Raw genomic sequence first — 19,852 nt, 5'->3', positions numbered from 1 at the left:
CTGTCCTGATAATGTAGGAATGTTTCTGTCTTGATAATGTAGGAAGTTTTCTGTCCTGATGATGTAGGAAGGTTTATGCCTTGATAATGTAGAAAGGTTTCTGTCCTGATAATGTAGGAATGTTTATGTTTCCTGATGATGTAGAAAGGTTTCTGTCCTGATAATGTAGGAATGTTTATGTTTCCTGATGATTTAGGAAGGTTTCTGTCTTGATAATGTAGGAATGTTTATGTTTCCTGATAATGTAGAAAGGTTTCTGTCTTGATAATGTAGGAATGTTTATGTTTCCTGATAATGTAGAAAGGTTTCTGTCCTGATAATGTAGGAATGTTTATGTTTCCTGATAATGTAGAAAGGTTTCTGTCCTGATAATGTAGGAATGTTTATGTTTCCTGATAATGTAGAAAGGTTTCTGTCTTGATAATGTAGGAATGTTTATGTTTCCTGATAATGTAGAAAGGTTTCTGTCTTGATAATGTAGGAATGTTTATGTTTCCTGATGATGTAGGAAGGTTTCTGTCTTGATAATGTAGGAAGGTTTCTGTCTTGATAATGTAGGAAGGTTTCTGTCCTGATAATGTAGAACGCTTTCTGTCCTGATAATGTAGGAAGGTTTCTCTGTCAGTGGCAGAGCCAGTATTTCTACAGTATAATTTGCCATATGTAGTATACTGTATCTAAGGATACTTAATATACAGTTCATAACTAGTGGAATAGTTATCATACCCAGCACACCCCTAACTACCATAGTAACTACAGTGTATTCACTCTATTTACAACCCATTTGTCACCTCAGCCCTTGCACAGATATGCAGTGTGTGTGTGTGTGTGTGTGTGTGTGTGTGTGTGTGTGTGTGTGTGTGTGTGTGTGTGTGTGTGTGTGTGTGTGTGTGTGTGTGTGTGTGTGTGTGTGTGTGTGTGTGTGTGTGTGTGTGTGTGTGTCAGTCCTCTCCCAAAGTGGCATGTGTATTATTGGCCCAGGGGACTGGGGAGGGTGTAGCTGCCATACATGCCTTCAGCCAGTTTCTGCTCTCCCTTAGCCTTGCAAAGCAGCCAGTTTCTGTTCTCCCTTAGCCTTGCAAAGCAGCCAGTTTCTGCTCTCCCTTAGCCTTGCATAGCAGCCAGTTTCTGCTCTCCCTTAGCCTTGCAAAGCAGCCAGTTTCTGCTCTCCCTTAGCCTTGCAAAGCAGCCAGTTTCTGCTCTCCCTTAGCCTTGCAAAGCAGCCAGTTTCTGCTCTCCCTTAGCCTTGCAAAGCAGCCAGTTTCTGCTCTCCCTTAGCCTTGCAAAGCAGCCAGTTTCTGCTCTCCCTTAGCCTTGCAAAGCAGCCAGTTTCTGCTCTCCCTTAGCCTTGCAAAGCAGCCAGTTTCTGCTCTCCCTTAGCCTTGCAAAGCAGCCAGATTCCGCGAGCTTACATGAATGTTGCTGCACGGATATAAGGCTAACTCTCCCTCTCTCTCCCTCCTCCCTCTCTTCCTCTGAATGGTGGGGTACAAGATGAGATCTCATGTAGAATGTGACTCTGACCTCCACCGGGGAGGTGTGTGTGTGTGTGTGTGTGTGTGTGTGTGTGTGTGTGTGTGTGTGTGTGTGTGTGTGTGTGTGTGTGTGTGTGTGTGTGTGTGTGTGTGTGTGTGTGTGTGTGTGTGTGTGTGTGTCGGTCCTTGGCTGTCACTGTTGAGTGTTTCCATGTTGTTGGGCAAAGGGCCAGATTCTGTCACTACCAACTGGAGCAGCGGTTTCTCTCTCTCTCTTTCAGATCATATTTTTCCTTCTAAGTCTCTCTCTCCTCTCCTTTGTTTTCTGTGTGTGTAAAATAAAAAGAGAGAGAGACAGAGAGAGACAGAGAGAGACAGAGAGCTGGGCATGATTCCTCTGGGTACCAGCATCATTGGCAAGAGGCCAGATATTGTGTGTGTGTCTGTTCCGATCAGGGAGAGGACACAAGACACAGGAGACACAAACACGCACACACACTGACACTCAGCAGCAGCAATGGCACCAGAAGGTCTACGTGAGGATGCAGAGCAGAAAGCCTTAGGGAGAATGGATGTGATGGTTGTGAGCATTTAGTTTGGGACGAGGCCGTCAGGGTGAATCTCATAGTGAAAGGGAAAGGGACGTGTCCAGGCTGTCTAGCTGTGCCTTGCCATAGCTTGGCTGGGCTGTTGGTGTCTGCAGTTTTCCAGTCTGTTCCTGTCCTTATCTACAGTACTGTCTCTGACTGGGATTTAGCAGACAGGACAGGCTATCTCGCTGGCTGGCTAACACCTAGCCTTCTACAGGGATTGGGCCTGAAAACCCATGCCATTGCGGTGGATTATGTTTTTACGTTCCTTACTTTGTTTATCAGGTTGAATTGGGTAAAGTACAGTAGACTAATAATAATACTGAAGAATAAAAAGGGCTGGTCTGGAGGACTCTGGTTGCTGGATACTAGGACTGTACAGGTTCTCATAATGTAGGGCTGTAAATGCCTTGTTGAAATGGGGCATTTCTATTGGTTGAGAGGAACTATGAATCCGTTACCAGGTAAGCTGACATGTGGATGGTGTAGTATTAATACCCTGATATGTTTCTCTCTGACTGTCAGAGACAACTATTATCAATGAAACGTAAAACATATAAAACATATGACTTCTAGGAGTTTTAAACTTGGTCATACTATAGACCAGGGGTATTCAACTCTTACCCTATGAGGTCCGGAGCCTGTTGGTTCTCTGTTCTACCTCATAGTTAATTGCACCCACCTGGTGTCCCAGGTCTAAATCAGTCCCTGATTAGAGGGGAACAATGAAAAAAATGCAGTGGTACTGGCTTCAAGGTCCAGAGTTGAGTTTGAGGGCAGACTGTTAGATTAATACTTAATTCTGACCCTGACCCCATTCCTGGAAGTATGTATAGGGAACCAAGCGTTTACAAAGCTGTGAGTAGCAGAATAAAAAGCCAACTAATAACCAGATGTATCCAAACTTGATCAAGAACAGAAATGGTTTACCGCAGGAAGAATATACCTCTACGGGTAGATGGATCTGAGCGTCGATATAAACATGAATTTTGGACCCAATTAAAAAATCTTGAGGTAACAACATCTTGATAGAACAAAATGAACACAAATAAACAACAACCACTTCACAACAGAGAACAACACCTGAAGAACAAGAGCCTAAGATAATGCAACACTCATTGGGTTGGTACAGTGAATACAAAGTGTCCAACTTGGCAACCATGTGTGGTACAGTACAGTACTGTACATGTGGTGCAGTAGCAACAGAAAATTCTCTAGCGCGTGAGACTGTCAGGCCACAGACTCATGATGGGATGGCGATGTGGGATGGTGATTTGTGATTGGATGCTTCGATGGCTCAAGACGTTTGAACATGGAGTTAGCAACACCCTAGTTGTGGGTTTAGTTTAGTGGGAAGATTTATTTTTTTGGCAATAGCTCAGTGTAGATTGTGGTGGCCCACATCTGAACTCGCTGGCCTTTATAAGAAATGCTGCTTGTATGAAGATGACAGGGACAAAACTGTAGCATAATATTTCTGTGTTTCAGAAATGCCTCCTCTGCCTTGGGGCTGGGGGTGGAGGGAGAAGGAGGGCAAATGTCTACATTTGTAACACCTTAGTTGTGTCTAAATAGGAATTGCAGCTATGTTTTATGTTCTATTTAAATTTATGTCAGAAAATCTAAGACAGTATGTGCATATTTGTGATATATGTGCATCTTGTGTAGCTAAATGAATTCTCTATGCCTCAGATCCCAAATTATGACGTGAACACATTGTGAGAATCTAACATGCAGTGAGTTTAGCATGATCATTCAAAGAAACACTGCGCTGTGGGAGGGAGTGCTGTAACCCAGTTCCTGACTAGCCCTGCTGCAGTATAACGTAACATATGCCTAGGGACCAAAAATAGACACAAACTCACCCACCTCACACACACTTGCGCCCATGAATTGATAAACCCTTGGACATACTCACGCACACACACATACGTGCTTGCTCATACAGGCACACACACACACACACACACACACACACACACACACACACACACACACACACACACACACACACACACACACACACACACACACACACACACACACACACACACTATTGCGGGCGTGTGCGTGTGTGTGTGTGTGTGTGTGTGTGTGTGTGTGTGTGTGTGTGTGTGTGTGTGTGTGTGTGTGTGTGTGTGTGTGTGTGTGTGTGTGTGTGTGTGTGTTGTGGCTGAGTTTTGGGCCCAGGGTTTTGGGCACAGGGGAAGTGCCTGCCGTGGCTCAGATGGCGACAGATGGCTAGAGACAAATCAGCCTGGGAATCAGGATCCCTGCCCCTCTTACTGTGTTGAGGACATTCTGCCATGCTGGGAAATGTGTGTCTCTGTGTGTGTCTGTGTCTGTGTGTCTGTGTCCAGAACTTGGTTGGTGTCTATGAATGTGTGTGGGGGTATATTGCACCTTGGTGGTACAGTATATGCTTGTGTGGGGTTGAACTGGGTTATGTAAGGTCCTCATAACACCTGTTTAGAAACTTGACTAAGACACACACCACAACTTGACTGTGGAGCAAAGCTGCCCTCTCAATGACTCCTGCAGTTCAGACTTGAACACACACACACGCACACACGTACACACACTCACTCGTGTTTGCAGTACTTACTTATGCATTGTTTATGAACAATACCTTTCTCTCTATATCAGTTACCTAGAATAGCATGTTATTGTCTTTTTCATGCCCAGGCTACTGTCTCCTCATCCCAGTAACATTGTAACTCTTGGCTGCAATAATCTTTGGGACATTATTATTCTCAATGAAGTGCTTTGCAATCTGCTGATAAATTACAGCTCAGTAGTTTCTGGAGTGACTGCTAAGACAACCTGTGCATGAAGTAGGTTTTCATATAGAGGGAATTCAGAGGCCTCCTCGTCTAAATGCTGTTCACTTCAAACCCTGCTCTGTACTGTTACTTCATGTGTTGGTAGTACGCAGCCAGTCACGCACCTTGTTTTTGTGTGTGTGGGGTATGTATGTCAGTGTGCATATGCCAGGGTGAATGTGTGTGTGTGTGTGTGTGTGTGTGTGTGTGTGTGTGTGTGTGTGTGTGTGTGTGTGCCTGGACGAGCAGTCCAGCAGTTTGTGCCAGTATTCCTCTTACAACCAGGCCTGGGAAGCCTTACGCCCTGCTAACCTCTGGAACCTTACACCCTGCTAACCTCTGGAACCTTACGCCCTGCTAACCTCTGGAACCTTACACCCTGCTAACCTCTGGAACCTTACACCCTGCTAACCTCTGGAACCTTACGCCCTGCTAACCTCTGGAACCTTACACCCTGCTAACCTCTGGAACCTTACGCCCTGCTAACCTCTGGAACCTTACGCCCTGCTAACCTCTGGAACCTTACGCCCTGCTAACCTCTGGAACCTTACACCCTGCTAACCTCTGGAACCTTACGCCCTGCTAACCTCTGGAACCTTACGCCCTGCTAACCTCTGGAACCTTACACCCTGCTAACCTCTGGAACCTTACACCCTGCTAACCTCTGGAACCTTCGCCCTGCTAACCTCTGGAACCTTACACCCTGCTAACCTCTGGAACCTTACGCCCTGCTAACCTCTGGAACCTTACACCCTGCTAACCTCTGGAACCTTACGCCCTGCTAACCTCTGGAACCTACGCCCTGCTAACCTCTGGAACCTTACGCCCTGCTAACCTCTGGAACCTTACGCCCTGCTAACCTCTGGAACCTTACGGCCTGCTAACCTCTGGAACCTTACGCCCTGCTAACCTCTGGAACCTTACGCCCTGCTAACCTCTGGAACCTTACGCCCTGCTAACCCCTGGAACCTTACGCCCTGCTAACCTCTGGAACCTTACACCCTGCTAACCTCTGGAACCTTACGCCCTGCTAACCTCTGGAACCTTACACCCTGCTAACCTCTGGAACCTTACGCCCTGCTAACCTCTGGAACCTTACGCCCTGCTAACCTCTGGAACCTTACGCCCTGCTAACCTCTGGAACCTTACGCCCTGCTAACCTCTGGAACCTTACGCCCTGCTAACCTCTGGAACCTTACACCCTGCTAACCTCTGGAACCTTACGCCCTGCTAACCTCTGGAACCTTACGGCCTGCTAACCTCTGGAACCTTATGCCCTGCTAACCTCTGGAATCCCATTCCCAAAACACACACATTGCCCCTTGGCTTGCGTCTCTCTCCCTGCTCAAAATCCTGATGCGATCCCCCTAAGTGTGCTGCTGGGGTTGAGCTTCTCTGTCTGTGTGTAGTGTCAGTGTTCTCCAGGACTTAAAGAGAGTACAGGCTTTCCATCCATCTTGTCACTAACACACCTGATTCAACTAGTCAATTAACCATCAAACCCTTCATGAGTTCAATTACTGTAGGTGGGTCGGTGCTGGGCTGTACACCCTGCTGGGCAGTACACCCTGCTGGGCCGTACACACTGCTGGGCCGTACACCCTGCTGGGCCGTACACCCTGCTGGGCCGTACACCCTGCTGGGCCCACTCCCCCAATCTATACAACAGCTGGCTTTTAGTTAGGGAAGCTAGCTAGTGTCTGTCACTGACACCCAGAGATAGTGTATCTCATTCAGTGTGTTTTAGTTCAGTTGTTGAGGTAATTCACTTGGCTCTATATTTTTAGTAGTTGTAATGTTTTCTATTAGTGGCTGATTGCGGCTGTTTTACTTTCAAGAGGACACACTGGTGGTTAGGGATAAGAATAGTAACAGGTCAAACACATTCGGCCAATCAGTAAAGATGCTACTGGCACTCAGCCAATGAGGAAAAGGTTTGTTGGCATGGCCGCAGTGCGTAAGGAGATTATTGGCAGGTCAAATATGGATAAGGGGAGATGGAGTCAGATAATGCAGGAATGTGCATGTTAGCTGGTTATTTTGGAGACGTGAAAGGCGTGCTAGTTATGTGTGTGTGTGTGTGTGTGTGTGTGTGTGTGTGTGTGTGTGTGTGTGTGTGTGTGTGTGTGTGTGTGTGTGTGTGTGTGTGTGTGTGTGTGTGTGTGTGTGTGTGCGCGTGTGGTGTGTGTGGTGTGTGTGTGTGCGTGTGTGGTGTGTGTGTGTGCGGTGTGTGTGAGTGTGTGTGGTGTGCGTGTGTGGTGTGTGTGTGTGCGGTGTGTGTGCGGTGTGTGTGCGTGTGCCACTCTGCCACTCCATCGCCTCCATTCCTCCCCTTTCCCTCCTATAATAACTCCATCTCTTTCCCTTCTCATCTCCTGACCACACCACCTGTCCTCTACTCCCTCCCTCCCTTTCTTCTCCTCTCCCTCCCTCCCTTTCTTCTCCTCTCCCTCCCTCCCTTTCTTCTCCTCTCCTCTCTCACTCCCTTTTCTCCTCCCTCTCTCCCTAAATCAGCCTGCGGTCTCTCCTGAGGGAGTGTGAGCAAATTGAATGAGAAAGACTCCATTAATCATTCTATCAGCTCTGGGTCCTCGCTCCTCTATCGCTTTTCTATCAGGCACCGGCAACTTCTACTTGTTGAGGTCCTAACTTTTTTATCAGGCACTTTTACTGGCCAGAGCTACTTCAGTGGTCTTTGCAGGGGCTCATGAGACTGCTCCTCGGGCACTCTGAGTGAGATACACTCCCTAAGTATTTATTTGGACAGTAAAGCTAAAACATTGAATTTGGCTCTATACACCAGCATTTTTTATTTGATATACAGTGAGGGGAAAAAGTATTTGATCCCCTGCTGATTTTGTATGTTTGCCCACTGACAAAGAAATGATCAGTCTATAATTTTAATGGTAGGTTTATTTGAACAGTGAGAGACAGAATAACAACAAAAAAATCCAGAAAAACGCATGTTAAAAATGTTATAAATTGATTTGCATTTTAATGAGGGAAATAAGTATTTGACCCCCCTCTCAATCAAAAATATTTCTGGCTCCCAGGTGTCTTTTATACAGGTAACGAGCTGAGATTAGGAGCACACTCTTAAAGGGAGTGCCCCTAATCTAAGCTTGTTACCTGTATAAAAGACACCTGTCCACAGAAGCAATCAATCAATCAAATTCCAAACTCTCCACCATGGCCAAGACCAAAGAGCTCTCCAAGGATGTCAGGGACAAGATTGTAGACCTATACAAGGCTGGAATGGGCTACAAGACCATCGCCAAGCAGCTTGGTGAGAAGGTGACAACAGTTGGTGCGATTATTCGCAAATGGAAGAAACACAAAAGAACTGTCAATCTCCCTCGGCCTGGGGCTCCATGCAAGATCTCACCTTGTGGAGTTGCAATGATCATGAGAACGGTGAGGAATCAGCCCAGAACTACACGGGAGGATCTTGTCAATGATCTCAAGGCAGCTGGGACCATAGTCACCAAGAAAACAATTGGTAACACACTACGCCGTGAAGGACTAAAATCCTGCAGCGCCCGCAAGGTCCCCCTGCTCAAGAAAGCATATATACATGCCCGTCTGAAGTTTGCCAATGAACATCTGAATGATTCAGAGGACAACTGGGTGAAAGTGTGGCGGTCAGATGAGACCAAAATGGAGCTGTTTGGCATCAACTCAACTCGCCGTGTTTGGAGGAGGAGGAATGTGTAACGATCGTCTGACAGAGGGGACCAAGATGCAGCGTGGTAAGTGCTCATATTAACTTTAATGACACTTTAAATAAAACAAGAAAACGAAAGCCAACAGTTCTGCCAGGTGAACACACAAGACAGAAAACAGCTACCCACAAGACCCCAAAGGAAAACAGGCTGCCTAAGTATGGCTCCCAATCAGCGACAACGATGTACAGCTGTCCCTGATTGAGAGCCATACCAGGCCAAAACAAAGAAATACAAAAACATAGAAAAAAGGACATAGAATGCCCACCCTAGTCACACCCTGGCCTAACCAAAATAGAGAACAAAAACCTCTCTATGGCCAGGGCGTGACAGAATGCTGCCTATGACCCCAAGAACACCATCCCCACTGTCAGCCAGGGCATTGAAAATGGGACGTGGATGGGTATTCCAGCATGACAATGACCCAAAACACACGGCCAAGGCAACAAAGGAGTGGCTCAAGAAGAAGCACATTAAGGTCCTGGAGTGGCCTAGCCAGTCTCCAGACCTTAATCCATAGAAAATCTGTGGAGGGAGCTGAAGGTTCGAGTTGCCAAACGTCAGCCTCGAAACCTTAAGAAGATCTGCAAAGAGGAGTGGGACAAAATCCCTCCTGAGATGTGTGCAAAACTGGTGGCCAACTACAAGGAACGTCTGACCTCTGTGATTGCCAACAAGGGTTTTGCCACCAAGTACTAAGTCATGTTTTGCAGAGGGGTTAAATACTTATTTCCCTCATTAAAATGCAAATCATTTTATAACATTTTTGACATGCGTTTTTCTGTTTTTTTGTTGTTGTTATTCTGTCTCTCACTGTTCAAATAAACCTACCATTAAAATTATAGACTGATCATTTCTTTGTCAGTGGGCAAACGTACAAAATCAGCAGGGGATCAAATACTTTTTTCCCTCACTGTATACACACATTTTTATATGAGGCGACAGTACATAATGACACTTTTTATTTGAAGATATTTTTATCTGTTTTACCAATCAGAAATTAAAGCAATATACACTGCTCAAAAAAATAAAGGGAACACTAAAATAACACATCCTAGATCTGAATGAATGAAATAATCTTATTAAATACTTTTTTCTTTACATAGTTGAATGTGCTGACAACAAAATCACACAAAAATAATCAATGGAAATCCAATTTATCAACCCATGGAGGTCTGGATTTGGAGTCACACTCAAATTTAAAGTGGAAAACCACACTACAGGCTGATCCAACTTTGATGTAATGTCCTTATAACAAGTCAAAATGAGGCTCAGTAGTGTGTGTGGCCTCCACGTGCCTGTATGACCTCCCTACAACGCCTGGGCATGCTCTTGATGAGGTGGCGGATGGTCTCCTGAGGGATCTCCTCCCAGACCTGGACTAAAGCATCCGCCAGCTCCTGGACAGTCTGTGGTGCAACGTGGCGTTGGTGGATGGAGCGAGACATGATGTCCCAGATGTGCTCAATTGGATTCAGGTCTGGGGAACGGGCGGGCCAGTCCATAGCATCAATGCCTTCCTCTTGCAGGAACTGCTGACACACTCCAGCCACATAAGGTCTAGCATTGTCTTGCATTAGGAGGAACCCAGGGCCAACCGCACCAGCATATGGTCTCACAAGGGGTCAGAGGATCTCATCTCGGTACCTAATGGCAGTCAGGCTACCTCTGGCGAGCACATGGAGGGCTGTGCAGCCCCCCAAAGAAATGCCACCCCACACCATGACACATTTGTGGCCTGCTGGAGGTCATTTTGCAGGGCTCTGGCAGTGCTCCTCCTGCTCCTCCTTGCACAAAGGCGGAGGTAGCGGTCCTGCTGCTGGGTTGTTGCCCTCCTACGGCCTCCTCCATGTCTCCTGATGTACTGGCCTGTCTCCTGGTAGCGCCTCCATGCTCTGGACACTACGCTGACAGACACAGCAAACCTTCTTGCCACAGCTCGCATTGATGTGCCATCCTGGATGAGCTGCACTACCTGAGCCACTTGTGTGGGTTGTAGACTCCGTCTCATGCTACCACTAGAGTGAAAGCACCGGCAGCATTCAAAAGTGACCAAAACATCAGCCAGGAAGCATAGGAACTGAGAAGTGGTCTGTGGTCACCACCTGCAGAACCACTCCTTTATTGGGGGTGTCTTGCTAATTGCCTATAATTTCCACCTGTTGTCTATTCCATTTGCACAACAGCATGTGAAATGTATTGTCAATCATTGTTGCTTCCTAAGTGAACAGTTTGATTTCACAGAAGTGTGATTGACTTGGAGCTACATTGTGTTGTTTAACTGTTCCCTTTATTTTTTTGAGCAGTATATGTTTCTAGTCCCCCCATTTGATGGCGTCATAAGTATTTGGACAAACTCACTTAGTGTATTAAGTATTTGGTCCCATATTCCTTGCACACAATGACTACATCATGCTTGTGACTCTACAAACTTGTTGGATGTATTTGCAGTTTGTTTTGGTTGTGTTTAGGATTATGTTGTGCTCAATAGAAATGAATGGTATATAATGTATTGTGTCATTTTGGAGTCACTTTTATTTTAAACAAGAATAAAATGAGTTTCTGAACACTTATAAATTGATGTGAATGCTACCATGATTACAGATAATCATGAATGAATTGTGAATAATGATTAGTGAGAAAGTTACAGAGACAAAGATATCACCCCCCCCCCCCCGTGTACATCCTCCTATTGACTTAGATAAGGCTGAATGCACACACCAGCCTATTCCTCTCCTTAGCGTGTTTCTCTGTCCGTCTGTCCCTCTGTCTACTTACCGTGGCTACTGCAGCTGGCCTGGCAGGGCTGGTGTGTGTTGCTAGTTCAGGCTGGCACGACGGAGGTCCGGAGCGGTGATACAGACAGAGAAACAGCTTTGTTTCCCCTTGAAGACAATATTCCTACAGGGGAGAGAGACAGGAAGACAATGTTCTTACAGGGGAGAGAGACAGGAAGACAATGTTCTTACAGGGGAGAGAGACAGGAAGACAATATTCCTACAGGGGAGAGAGACAGGAAGACAATGTTCCTACAGGGGAGAAAGACAGGAAGACAATGTTCCTACAGGGGAGAGAGACAGGAAGACAAAGTTCCTACAGGGAAGAAAGACAGGAAGACAATGTTCCTACAGGGGAGAGAGACAGGAAGACAAAGTTCCTACAGGGAAGAAAGACAGGAAGACAAAGTTCCTACAGGGAAGAAAGACAGGAAGACAAAGTTCCTACAGGGAAGAAAGACAGGAAGACAAAGTTCCTACAGGGGAGAGAGACAGGAAGACAATGTTCCTACAGGGAAGAGAGACAGGAAGACAATGTTCCTACAGGGGAGAGAGACAGGAAGACAATGTTCCTACAGGGGAGAGAGACAGGAAGACAATGTTCTTACAGGGGAGAGAGACAGGAAGACAATGTTCCTACAGGGGAGAGAGACAGGAAGACAATATTCCTACAGGGGAGAGAGACAGGAAGACAATGTTCTTACAGGGGAGAGAGACAGGAAGACAATGTTCTTACAGGGGAGAGAGACAGGAAGACAATATTCCTACAGGGGAGAGAGACAGGAAGACAATGTTCTTACAGGGGAGTGAGACAGGAAGACAATGTTCCTACAGGGGAGAGAGACAGGAAGACAATGTTCCTACAGGGGAGAGAGACAGGAAGACAATGTTCTTACAGGGGAGAGAGACAGGAAGACAATGTTCCTACAGGGGAGAGAGACAGGAAGACAATGTTCCTACAGGGGAGAGAGACAGGAAGACAATATTCCTACAGGGGAGAGAGACAGGAAGACAATTCTCAGGGGAGAGAGACAGGAAGACAATATTCCTACAGGGGAGAGAGACAGGAAGACAATGTTCCTACAGGGGAGAGAGACAGGAAGACAATATTCCTACAGGGGAGAGAGACAGGAAGACAATATTCCTACAGGGGAGAGAGACAGGGAGAGAGACAGGAAGACAATATTCCTACAGGGGACTGAGACAGGAAGACAATATTCCTACAGGGGAGAGAGACAGGAAGACAATATTCCTACAGGGGAGTGAGACAGGAAGACAATGTTCCTACAGGGGAGAGAGACAGGAAGACAATATTCCTACAGGGGAGAGAGACAGGAAGACAATATTCCTACAGGGGAGAGAGACAGGAAGACAATATTCCTACAGGGGAGTGAGACAGGAAGACAATGTTCCTACAGGGGAGAGAGACAGGAAGACAATATTCCTACAGGGGAGAGAGACAGGAAGACTATGTTCCTACAGGGGAGAGAGACAGGAAGACAATATTCCTACAGGGGAGAGAGACAGGAAGACAATATTCCTACAGGGGAGAGAGACAGGAAGACAATATTCTTACAGGGGAGTGAGACAGGAAGACAATGTTCCTACAGGGGAGAGAGACAGGAAGACAATATTCCTACAGGGGAGTGAGACAGGAAGACAATATTCCTACAGGGGAGTGAGACAGGAAGACAATATTCCTACAGGGGAGAGAGACAGGGAGACAATATTCCTACAGGGGAGAGAGACAGGAAGACAATATTCCTACAGGGGAGTGAGACAGGAAGACAATGTTCCTACAGGGGAGAGAGACAGGAAGACAATGTTCCTACAGGGGAGTGAGACAGGAAGACAGGGATACAAAAAGGCTTCGGAAGTTTGTCATTTCCACTTTGAAATTTCAGACTTGATTTTCAATGTTAATTAGTACGTGAAGTGTGTGTGTGTGTGTGTGTGTGTGTGTGTGTGTGTGTGTGTGTGTGTGTGTGTGTGTGTGTGTGTGTGTGTGCATGCACTTATGCAGTGCGTGTGTTTAAATCTCCCAGTGAGGATACTTGCTAAGATTTTATTGTACTGCATAAACTAACTAGGCTAAACCATTGATTCTCTCTCCCACATCCACTTCTCCAGCTAGTTACCTCACTGAAACATACTGCAAAAAGGAACATAAAGTAAAGGTTAAGGATGCTATAAGTGTTGAAGTGGGAGATATCTCGACTATCTCTTGCAGCCTGTGTCCCAATAACATACAGTATATCGACTTCATAATGTACTTATTCATCGAATACGGTGTTTCCCAAATAGTGGGTTTGGACCGCTAAGTCTGCTGTGTCTGTCTGTCGGGACCTACTTGTTTTTTTTAATAAAACATCTCTCTGTCTGTTCCCAGGTTTGAATAAAAACATCTCTGTCTGTTCCCAGGTTTGAATAAAAACATCTCTGTTTGTTCCCAGGTTTGAATAAAAACATCTCTGTTTGTTCCCAGGTTTGAATAAAAACATCTCTCTGTCTGTTCCCTTAATAAACATCTCTGTCTGTTCCCAGGTTTGAATAAAAACATCTCTGTTTGTTCCCAGGTTTAATAAATTGTTCCAGGTTTAATAAAAATCTCTGTTTGTTCCCAGGTTTGAATAAAAACATCTCTGTTTGTTCCCAGGTTTGAATAAAACATCTCTGTTTGTTCCCAGGTTTGAATAAAAACATCTCTGTTTGTTCCCAGGTTTGTCCAGGTTTTCCAGCATGTTTGGGAAGAAGAAAAAGAGGCTGGAGATTTCAGCTCCGTCTAACTTCGAGCACCGGGTCCACACGGGTTTCGATGCTCGGGAGCAGAAGTTCACGGGCCTGCCCCAGCAATGGCAGAGTCTCCTGGCAGACACAGCCAACAGGCCAAAGCCCATGGTAGACCCCTCCTATATCACGCCCATACAGCTGGCTCCTATGAAGGTAGAGTAACGGGTGGACAAACGGTGCTTCTCTGTCTGTCTCTATTCTCTCATTCATGTCTCTTTCCTTATTTCTTTCCCTCGGATTCTCTCTATCTCCCTTTTTAATCCCCTTTCTTATATTATATTTTACTTAATGGGTTGTGAAATCTGTTGTGAAATGTAATGCTTTTAATTGTATAGAACTGTCTTAATTTTGCTGAACCCCAGGAAGAGTAGCTGCTGACTTTGTAGCAGCTAATGGGGATCCATAATAAATACAAATACTTTTCCTTTCTCCTTTTCACTCCCTCTCCATTTCTCTCCCTCTCTATATATTATGCCCCCCTTCTCTCTCTCCCTCTCTCTACTGTACCTATCTATACACACCGGGTGTCCTTGAGCACCAGTCTGGCTCCATTCACATGTTATGAGCTGTTATGTTGTCTTTATGTGAAGGGAAGATGGGCAATTCTTCTACGGGGTAGATGTAACATAGTAAATGTAAATCCGGGATGCTATGATATGTTACGTTTCGAATGGTATGTATTCATTTTTGGAGGTCCATCATCCATTTTGTATGATATGTTTGAATTGCAATTCGTACATTATGTTACGTTCTGTTTGTTGTGGCTAATGTTAAGTAGGTGGCTAATGTTAGCTAGGCTAGGGGTTAGAGTTAGGGGTTAGGGTTAGGATTAAGGTTAAGGTTAGGGTTTTGAGTTAGGTTAACGGGTTAAAGTTAGGGTTAGGGGAAGGGTTAGCTAACATGCTAAGTAGTTACAAAGTAGCTAAAAAGTAGTAAGCCATTGCGAAGTTGCTAATTACCTAATTAAATGCTAGACGTTCGCGTTATATGCCAACCATCCACCCCGACCAACCACCCTACTTTCGTTTTTGCCTTAAGTAACCTTCTGTCTTATGTAACCATACCAAAATAACATATCATACTAATTTAAGTGTACCCGGATGTACATTTACTATGTTACGTCTAGTCTATGAGACCAGGCTGTTCCACAACATGTACAAGCTTCCTCAAGGCTCTAAGAAGTCATAGACCTAGATAAAAGATATAGATCTTGAACTTCTGATAGTACCTGAGCTCTCCAGAAATACTAATCTATTCACAGGTTGATTGTTATATTCTTCAGTGTTCCATTATTGATCCTGGGAGTGTCTAATACCTCCAGTCACTTACATACCTTTAATTCAGCCAGTTGCACAATTAACTGTTTACAATCGACTTATTATAACTGACTTACCAACACCTAAGGGGATGATTGGATGGCCATGAAAGACTAAGGTCTTTTTGGCCATGCTGATTGGCTAGTGGCAAGCTCGTTGCCAAACGTGCAGATAACAAAAGTCGGAGGTATCTTTGACCAAACTGATTGGCTAGTGGCAAGCTCGTTGCCAAACGTGCAGATAACAAAAGTCGGAGGTATCTTTGGACAAACTGATTGGCCAGTGGCGAGCTTATTGCCAAACGTGCAGATAACAAAACTGCTGCCGTAACTAGTAATTGTTTAGAGAAATTCAATATCCTATCATTTGTCTTGACAAAACAAATTGGATACAATCTCTTTGCAGATGACAGTGTAAAGTGAATTGCCTGTGTTTCCTCCTCTGTGACTGTGTCTGTGTTCTGCCTTGTCCCTAAATGTTCCTATGCTGTGTTGTGCTTCAATGACTCATTTATATGCTAGTTTATTCGATAGGGCCAGATACAATTAATACACAGGCAAATTGACTCTTCAACAGTCAGAAGCATTTCACCACCGTGCTTTAGCCTATGCTAGTGTACCACAGCAGTCCCTGAAATTGTAATGCCTGTATATAACACTACTCCTTTAGGAAGCATTAGAGGGGCTTCTGAAGGGATTCTGTTTAGTATGTGGCTGCTAGCTGTTGTAAATAGGCATCCTAGACCTATTGGCCCAGCCTGTGCTAGCTGTTGTAAATAGGCATCCTAGACCTATTGGCCCAGCCTGTGCTAGCTGTGGTAAATAGGCATCCTAGACCTATTGGCCCAGCCTGTGCTAGCTGTTGTAAATAGGCGTCCTAGACCTATTGGCCCAGCCTGTGCTAGCTGTTGTAAATAGGCGTCCTAGACCTATTGGCCCAGCCTGTGCTAGTGTCAGTGTAGCCGTTCTACTCTTCTCCTGATCCCTGTCTGTGGAGTCCCACTCATACTGCATATTTTGCCCCCCGGCCCTCAGCCCTCACACCCTGTGTGTCACTACACCCGCTTGCACTTTTATTTATTGTCATTATTCGCTGTACAATAAACTGACATAAGCCAACGACACACAACACGGACATACACTTTATCGTTTCAGCAACTGTTTTGATAGTTAGTAATCAAACTGAATAGCTGGTACTGACAAAATAATTGATAAAGAATTGTCGTTGATTGACAACAACAGTGCAAATAATCCTTGAAGCTAAGCACTTAGTCAGAAGACCCATGTCACATCGGGCTTAACGACAGTTTAATATAAATATAATATAAATATTCTCATAGCAATAGACCATCATCTTAGATAAATAAATAAGCATTATACGTAGCCTGCTTAGCCTTACTGCTTCTAAACTTACCGGTCTTGAAATGGTCCGTATTTGGCAGTGCTGCATTGCACAACTCTAGGCTACATTTGTAGCGGTAGCTTATTCAAAGAAATATGGGTATTATCTTTAGCATTATCCTCTAAGCTACGCTAGTCTATGAGGAGCCACTGGCATTTGGGAGAATAGGAGCGAGAGGACATGCCATCACAAGATATGACATCAGAAATATATTTAAATACTTCCTGTCTAACCTTTAACCTCAATTGACATTCTACCTCTAACTTAAAAAAGGTTTTAGACATCTGCAGCAACTACACAAAAACATTTTTTTTGTGAAACTTTCTAGAACAACACTGTTGCCATTGGAGATATCTCTGAAGAGGGTAAACAAGACTTTAATTCTGTTGCTCTCTTCACAGATATCTCCCAAGAAAATCCGGTCGGCCGAAACACCCTTGCGAAAAGTATGACTTCTACTACCCTTCACTTCCCTTTTCCTTTTTTTGTTCACATACAGTCACAACCACACACCGCTGTTGTTCTTTAACTACATCTCTCCAAAACTACCTGTCCACATGCACACTTCCTGTCCTCAGGTGGAAGTAGTGTGTTTAGGTGGCTGGGAGGGGAGTGGTGGGCATAGTACATATTACATATTTTATCTCTCATATGCATGACCCCGAAAAGTGACAATTCTGTATAGGTAGCGGAATGCTGTTCATTTTCTTTTTATTGAGTATTTTTTTCCAAGATGTGCCAGCGTTGATGTGGATATATGGGTGTGAAATGCATGCTCCCATGGCCTGCTATAAAGAGCAGATTTGTGTAAAAAAAAATACAATTTTAAATCATTTCAAATACTGCATCTGTGCTTGATTGAGCTTGTCTGTTGCCATGGAACCACTAGAAAAGCCTTGAAAGTGTAAAACTCGCCCACCTGGCCCTCCAGGCAGGGTAAAGCAAATGCTAAAAATATTTGAAAGATTTCAAATAGTATTTGAACCCAGGGTTGATACAGAGTCAGTAGAGAAATAGGTCATAAGGGTTTGCATGTTTTTCAGAACGCTCCCTGCCCTACCACATCAACCAACAACTAACCTCCCAACTGGCCTGAGACAGTTCCATTACTCACTCCAGCTCACATATACACATAGACACAAACACGCACACACACGCACACACACTGCAGCTCCTCTCATCCGGTAACTCATCAATGTTTCTCTCCACACAAATGAATGACATATGATGTGCAGTTTCTGGGTCGTGAAGGCACAATAAGGCATAATTATGTTTTCCCATTTCAAGAAGAACATTAGGTAGCCTAGCGGTTAGAGCGTTGGGCCAGTAACTGAAAGGTTGCTGTTTTGAATACCCGAGCCAACAAGGTGAAAAATTGGACGTTTTTTTCTTGGTAACCTAACCACGTAAAACTCCAGACCTTATAAGGTATATCGTGGTTAATCTGTTGTGAAAAGGTTTAATGTGGGCTATGATGGACCAGAGTTTTTCTGATCACGTGGTTAAAAAAAAAAACTCCTGGACTTGGGGAGGATGAAAACCCTGTCAAACTGCAGCAACCTTGTACTTGTTCATATGAATTATATTTTAAAGAACAACTAGGGGTGTTTCCTATACAAAGACACAGAGAAAGTGTGTCTTTGTTGGACAATAAAACTCACAGGGCTGAGCTTGCTTTATGCAGGTTTGCATCGTGTAGTCCTCCCCTATGCAACTGTAGGACTAATAAAAAATGAACTCAGTCTATGTCAGCTATTGTGTTTATTGACTCATTCCAGTTAATACTTTTGGATTGAAAAAGTCTAGGTAGCCCAGTCAGCCCAACTTTGAATATAAAACACATTTGATCCCATTCACATTTTCTCAGAAACTAATGGGAGCTTTAAATACAGTACACAAGGTTAGAGCTTCATTTACCCTGGCCAGAGGGCAGGGCGCATAGTAGGCTAGACTATGCAGCTGTTGTTAGGAGCCCACAGTTGATCAGACAGCATGTCAGATCTCTAGTGTTTAGGTGTATAGGCTGCTACATTTATGGAAGAGTTTTGGCTTGTCTCTGTTGGGAGTGATGGGTTACCGCGCTTGCTAAATAAATACCGGCAACCTGGTCTCAGAGCATTACATATTATTCTGTACTTAAATCCGAGGCACTCTATGTTGTGTTATGTTTCGTATGGTATGTATTCATTTGTGGATGTCCATCACCCATTTTGTATAATATGTTAGGAATTATAATTCATATTATATGTTACGAATTTTGAAAATATACAGTATGTTATGAATTTGCAATACATACAATATGTAACAAATTAGCAAAACGTATGATATGTTACAAATTCTAGCTAGATGGCTAACGTTAGCTAGCACGCTAGGCTAGGGGTTAGGGTTAGGGGTTAGTGTTAAGGTTAGGGTTGGGTTAGGATTAAGGTTAGGGTTAACTAAAAGGGTTAGGGTTAGGAGAAGGGTTAGCTAACATGCTAAGTAGTTGCAAACTAGCTAAAAAGTAGTAAGTAATTATCAAGTCTTTTATAATTAGCAGTGGTGGGAAAAGTACCCAATTGTCATACTTGAGTAAAAGTAAAGATACCTAAATAGAAAATGACTCAAGTAAAAGTGAAAGTCACCCAGTAAAATACTACTTGAGTAAAAGTCTAAATTTATTTGTTTTTAAATATACTTAAGTATCAAAAGTAAATGTAATTGCTAAAATCTGGAAAGTAAAAGTAAAAGTAGAAATAATTTCAAAATCCCTATATTAATCAAAGCAGATTTTCTTTTCTTTTTTATTATTTACGGATAGCCAGGGGCACACTCGAACACACAATTCACAAAAAAAGCATTTGTGTTTAGTGAGTCCGCCAGATCAGAGGCTATTGCGATGACCAGGGATGTTCTCTTGATAAGTGCGTGAATTGGACCATTTTTCTGTCCTGTAAGCATTGAAAATGTAATAAGTACT

The 19,852-nt window shown here is 44.2% G+C and overlaps 1 protein-coding gene across 1 annotated transcript in view; it reads left to right on the top strand.

Moving 5' to 3' along the window:
* The window catches only part of LOC106608064 (serine/threonine-protein kinase PAK 5), a 131,892-nt gene that overhangs the window by 62,250 nt on the left and 49,790 nt on the right, over positions 1–19,852 (top strand). The window contains exon 2 of the mRNA XM_014205744.2: positions 14,106–14,329. Within this exon, the coding sequence (XP_014061219.2) occupies positions 14,126–14,329 (204 nt within the window). The 5' untranslated portion in view covers positions 14,106–14,125. The remainder of the gene's footprint in view (positions 1–14,105; positions 14,330–19,852) is intronic.

The sequence above is a fragment of the Salmo salar genome, chromosome ssa06 (assembly GCF_905237065.1).
Source record: "Salmo salar chromosome ssa06, Ssal_v3.1, whole genome shotgun sequence".
Classification (NCBI taxonomy): Eukaryota; Metazoa; Chordata; class Actinopteri; order Salmoniformes; family Salmonidae; genus Salmo; species Salmo salar.
This window is presented reverse-complemented; position numbering and strand designations above follow the sequence as displayed.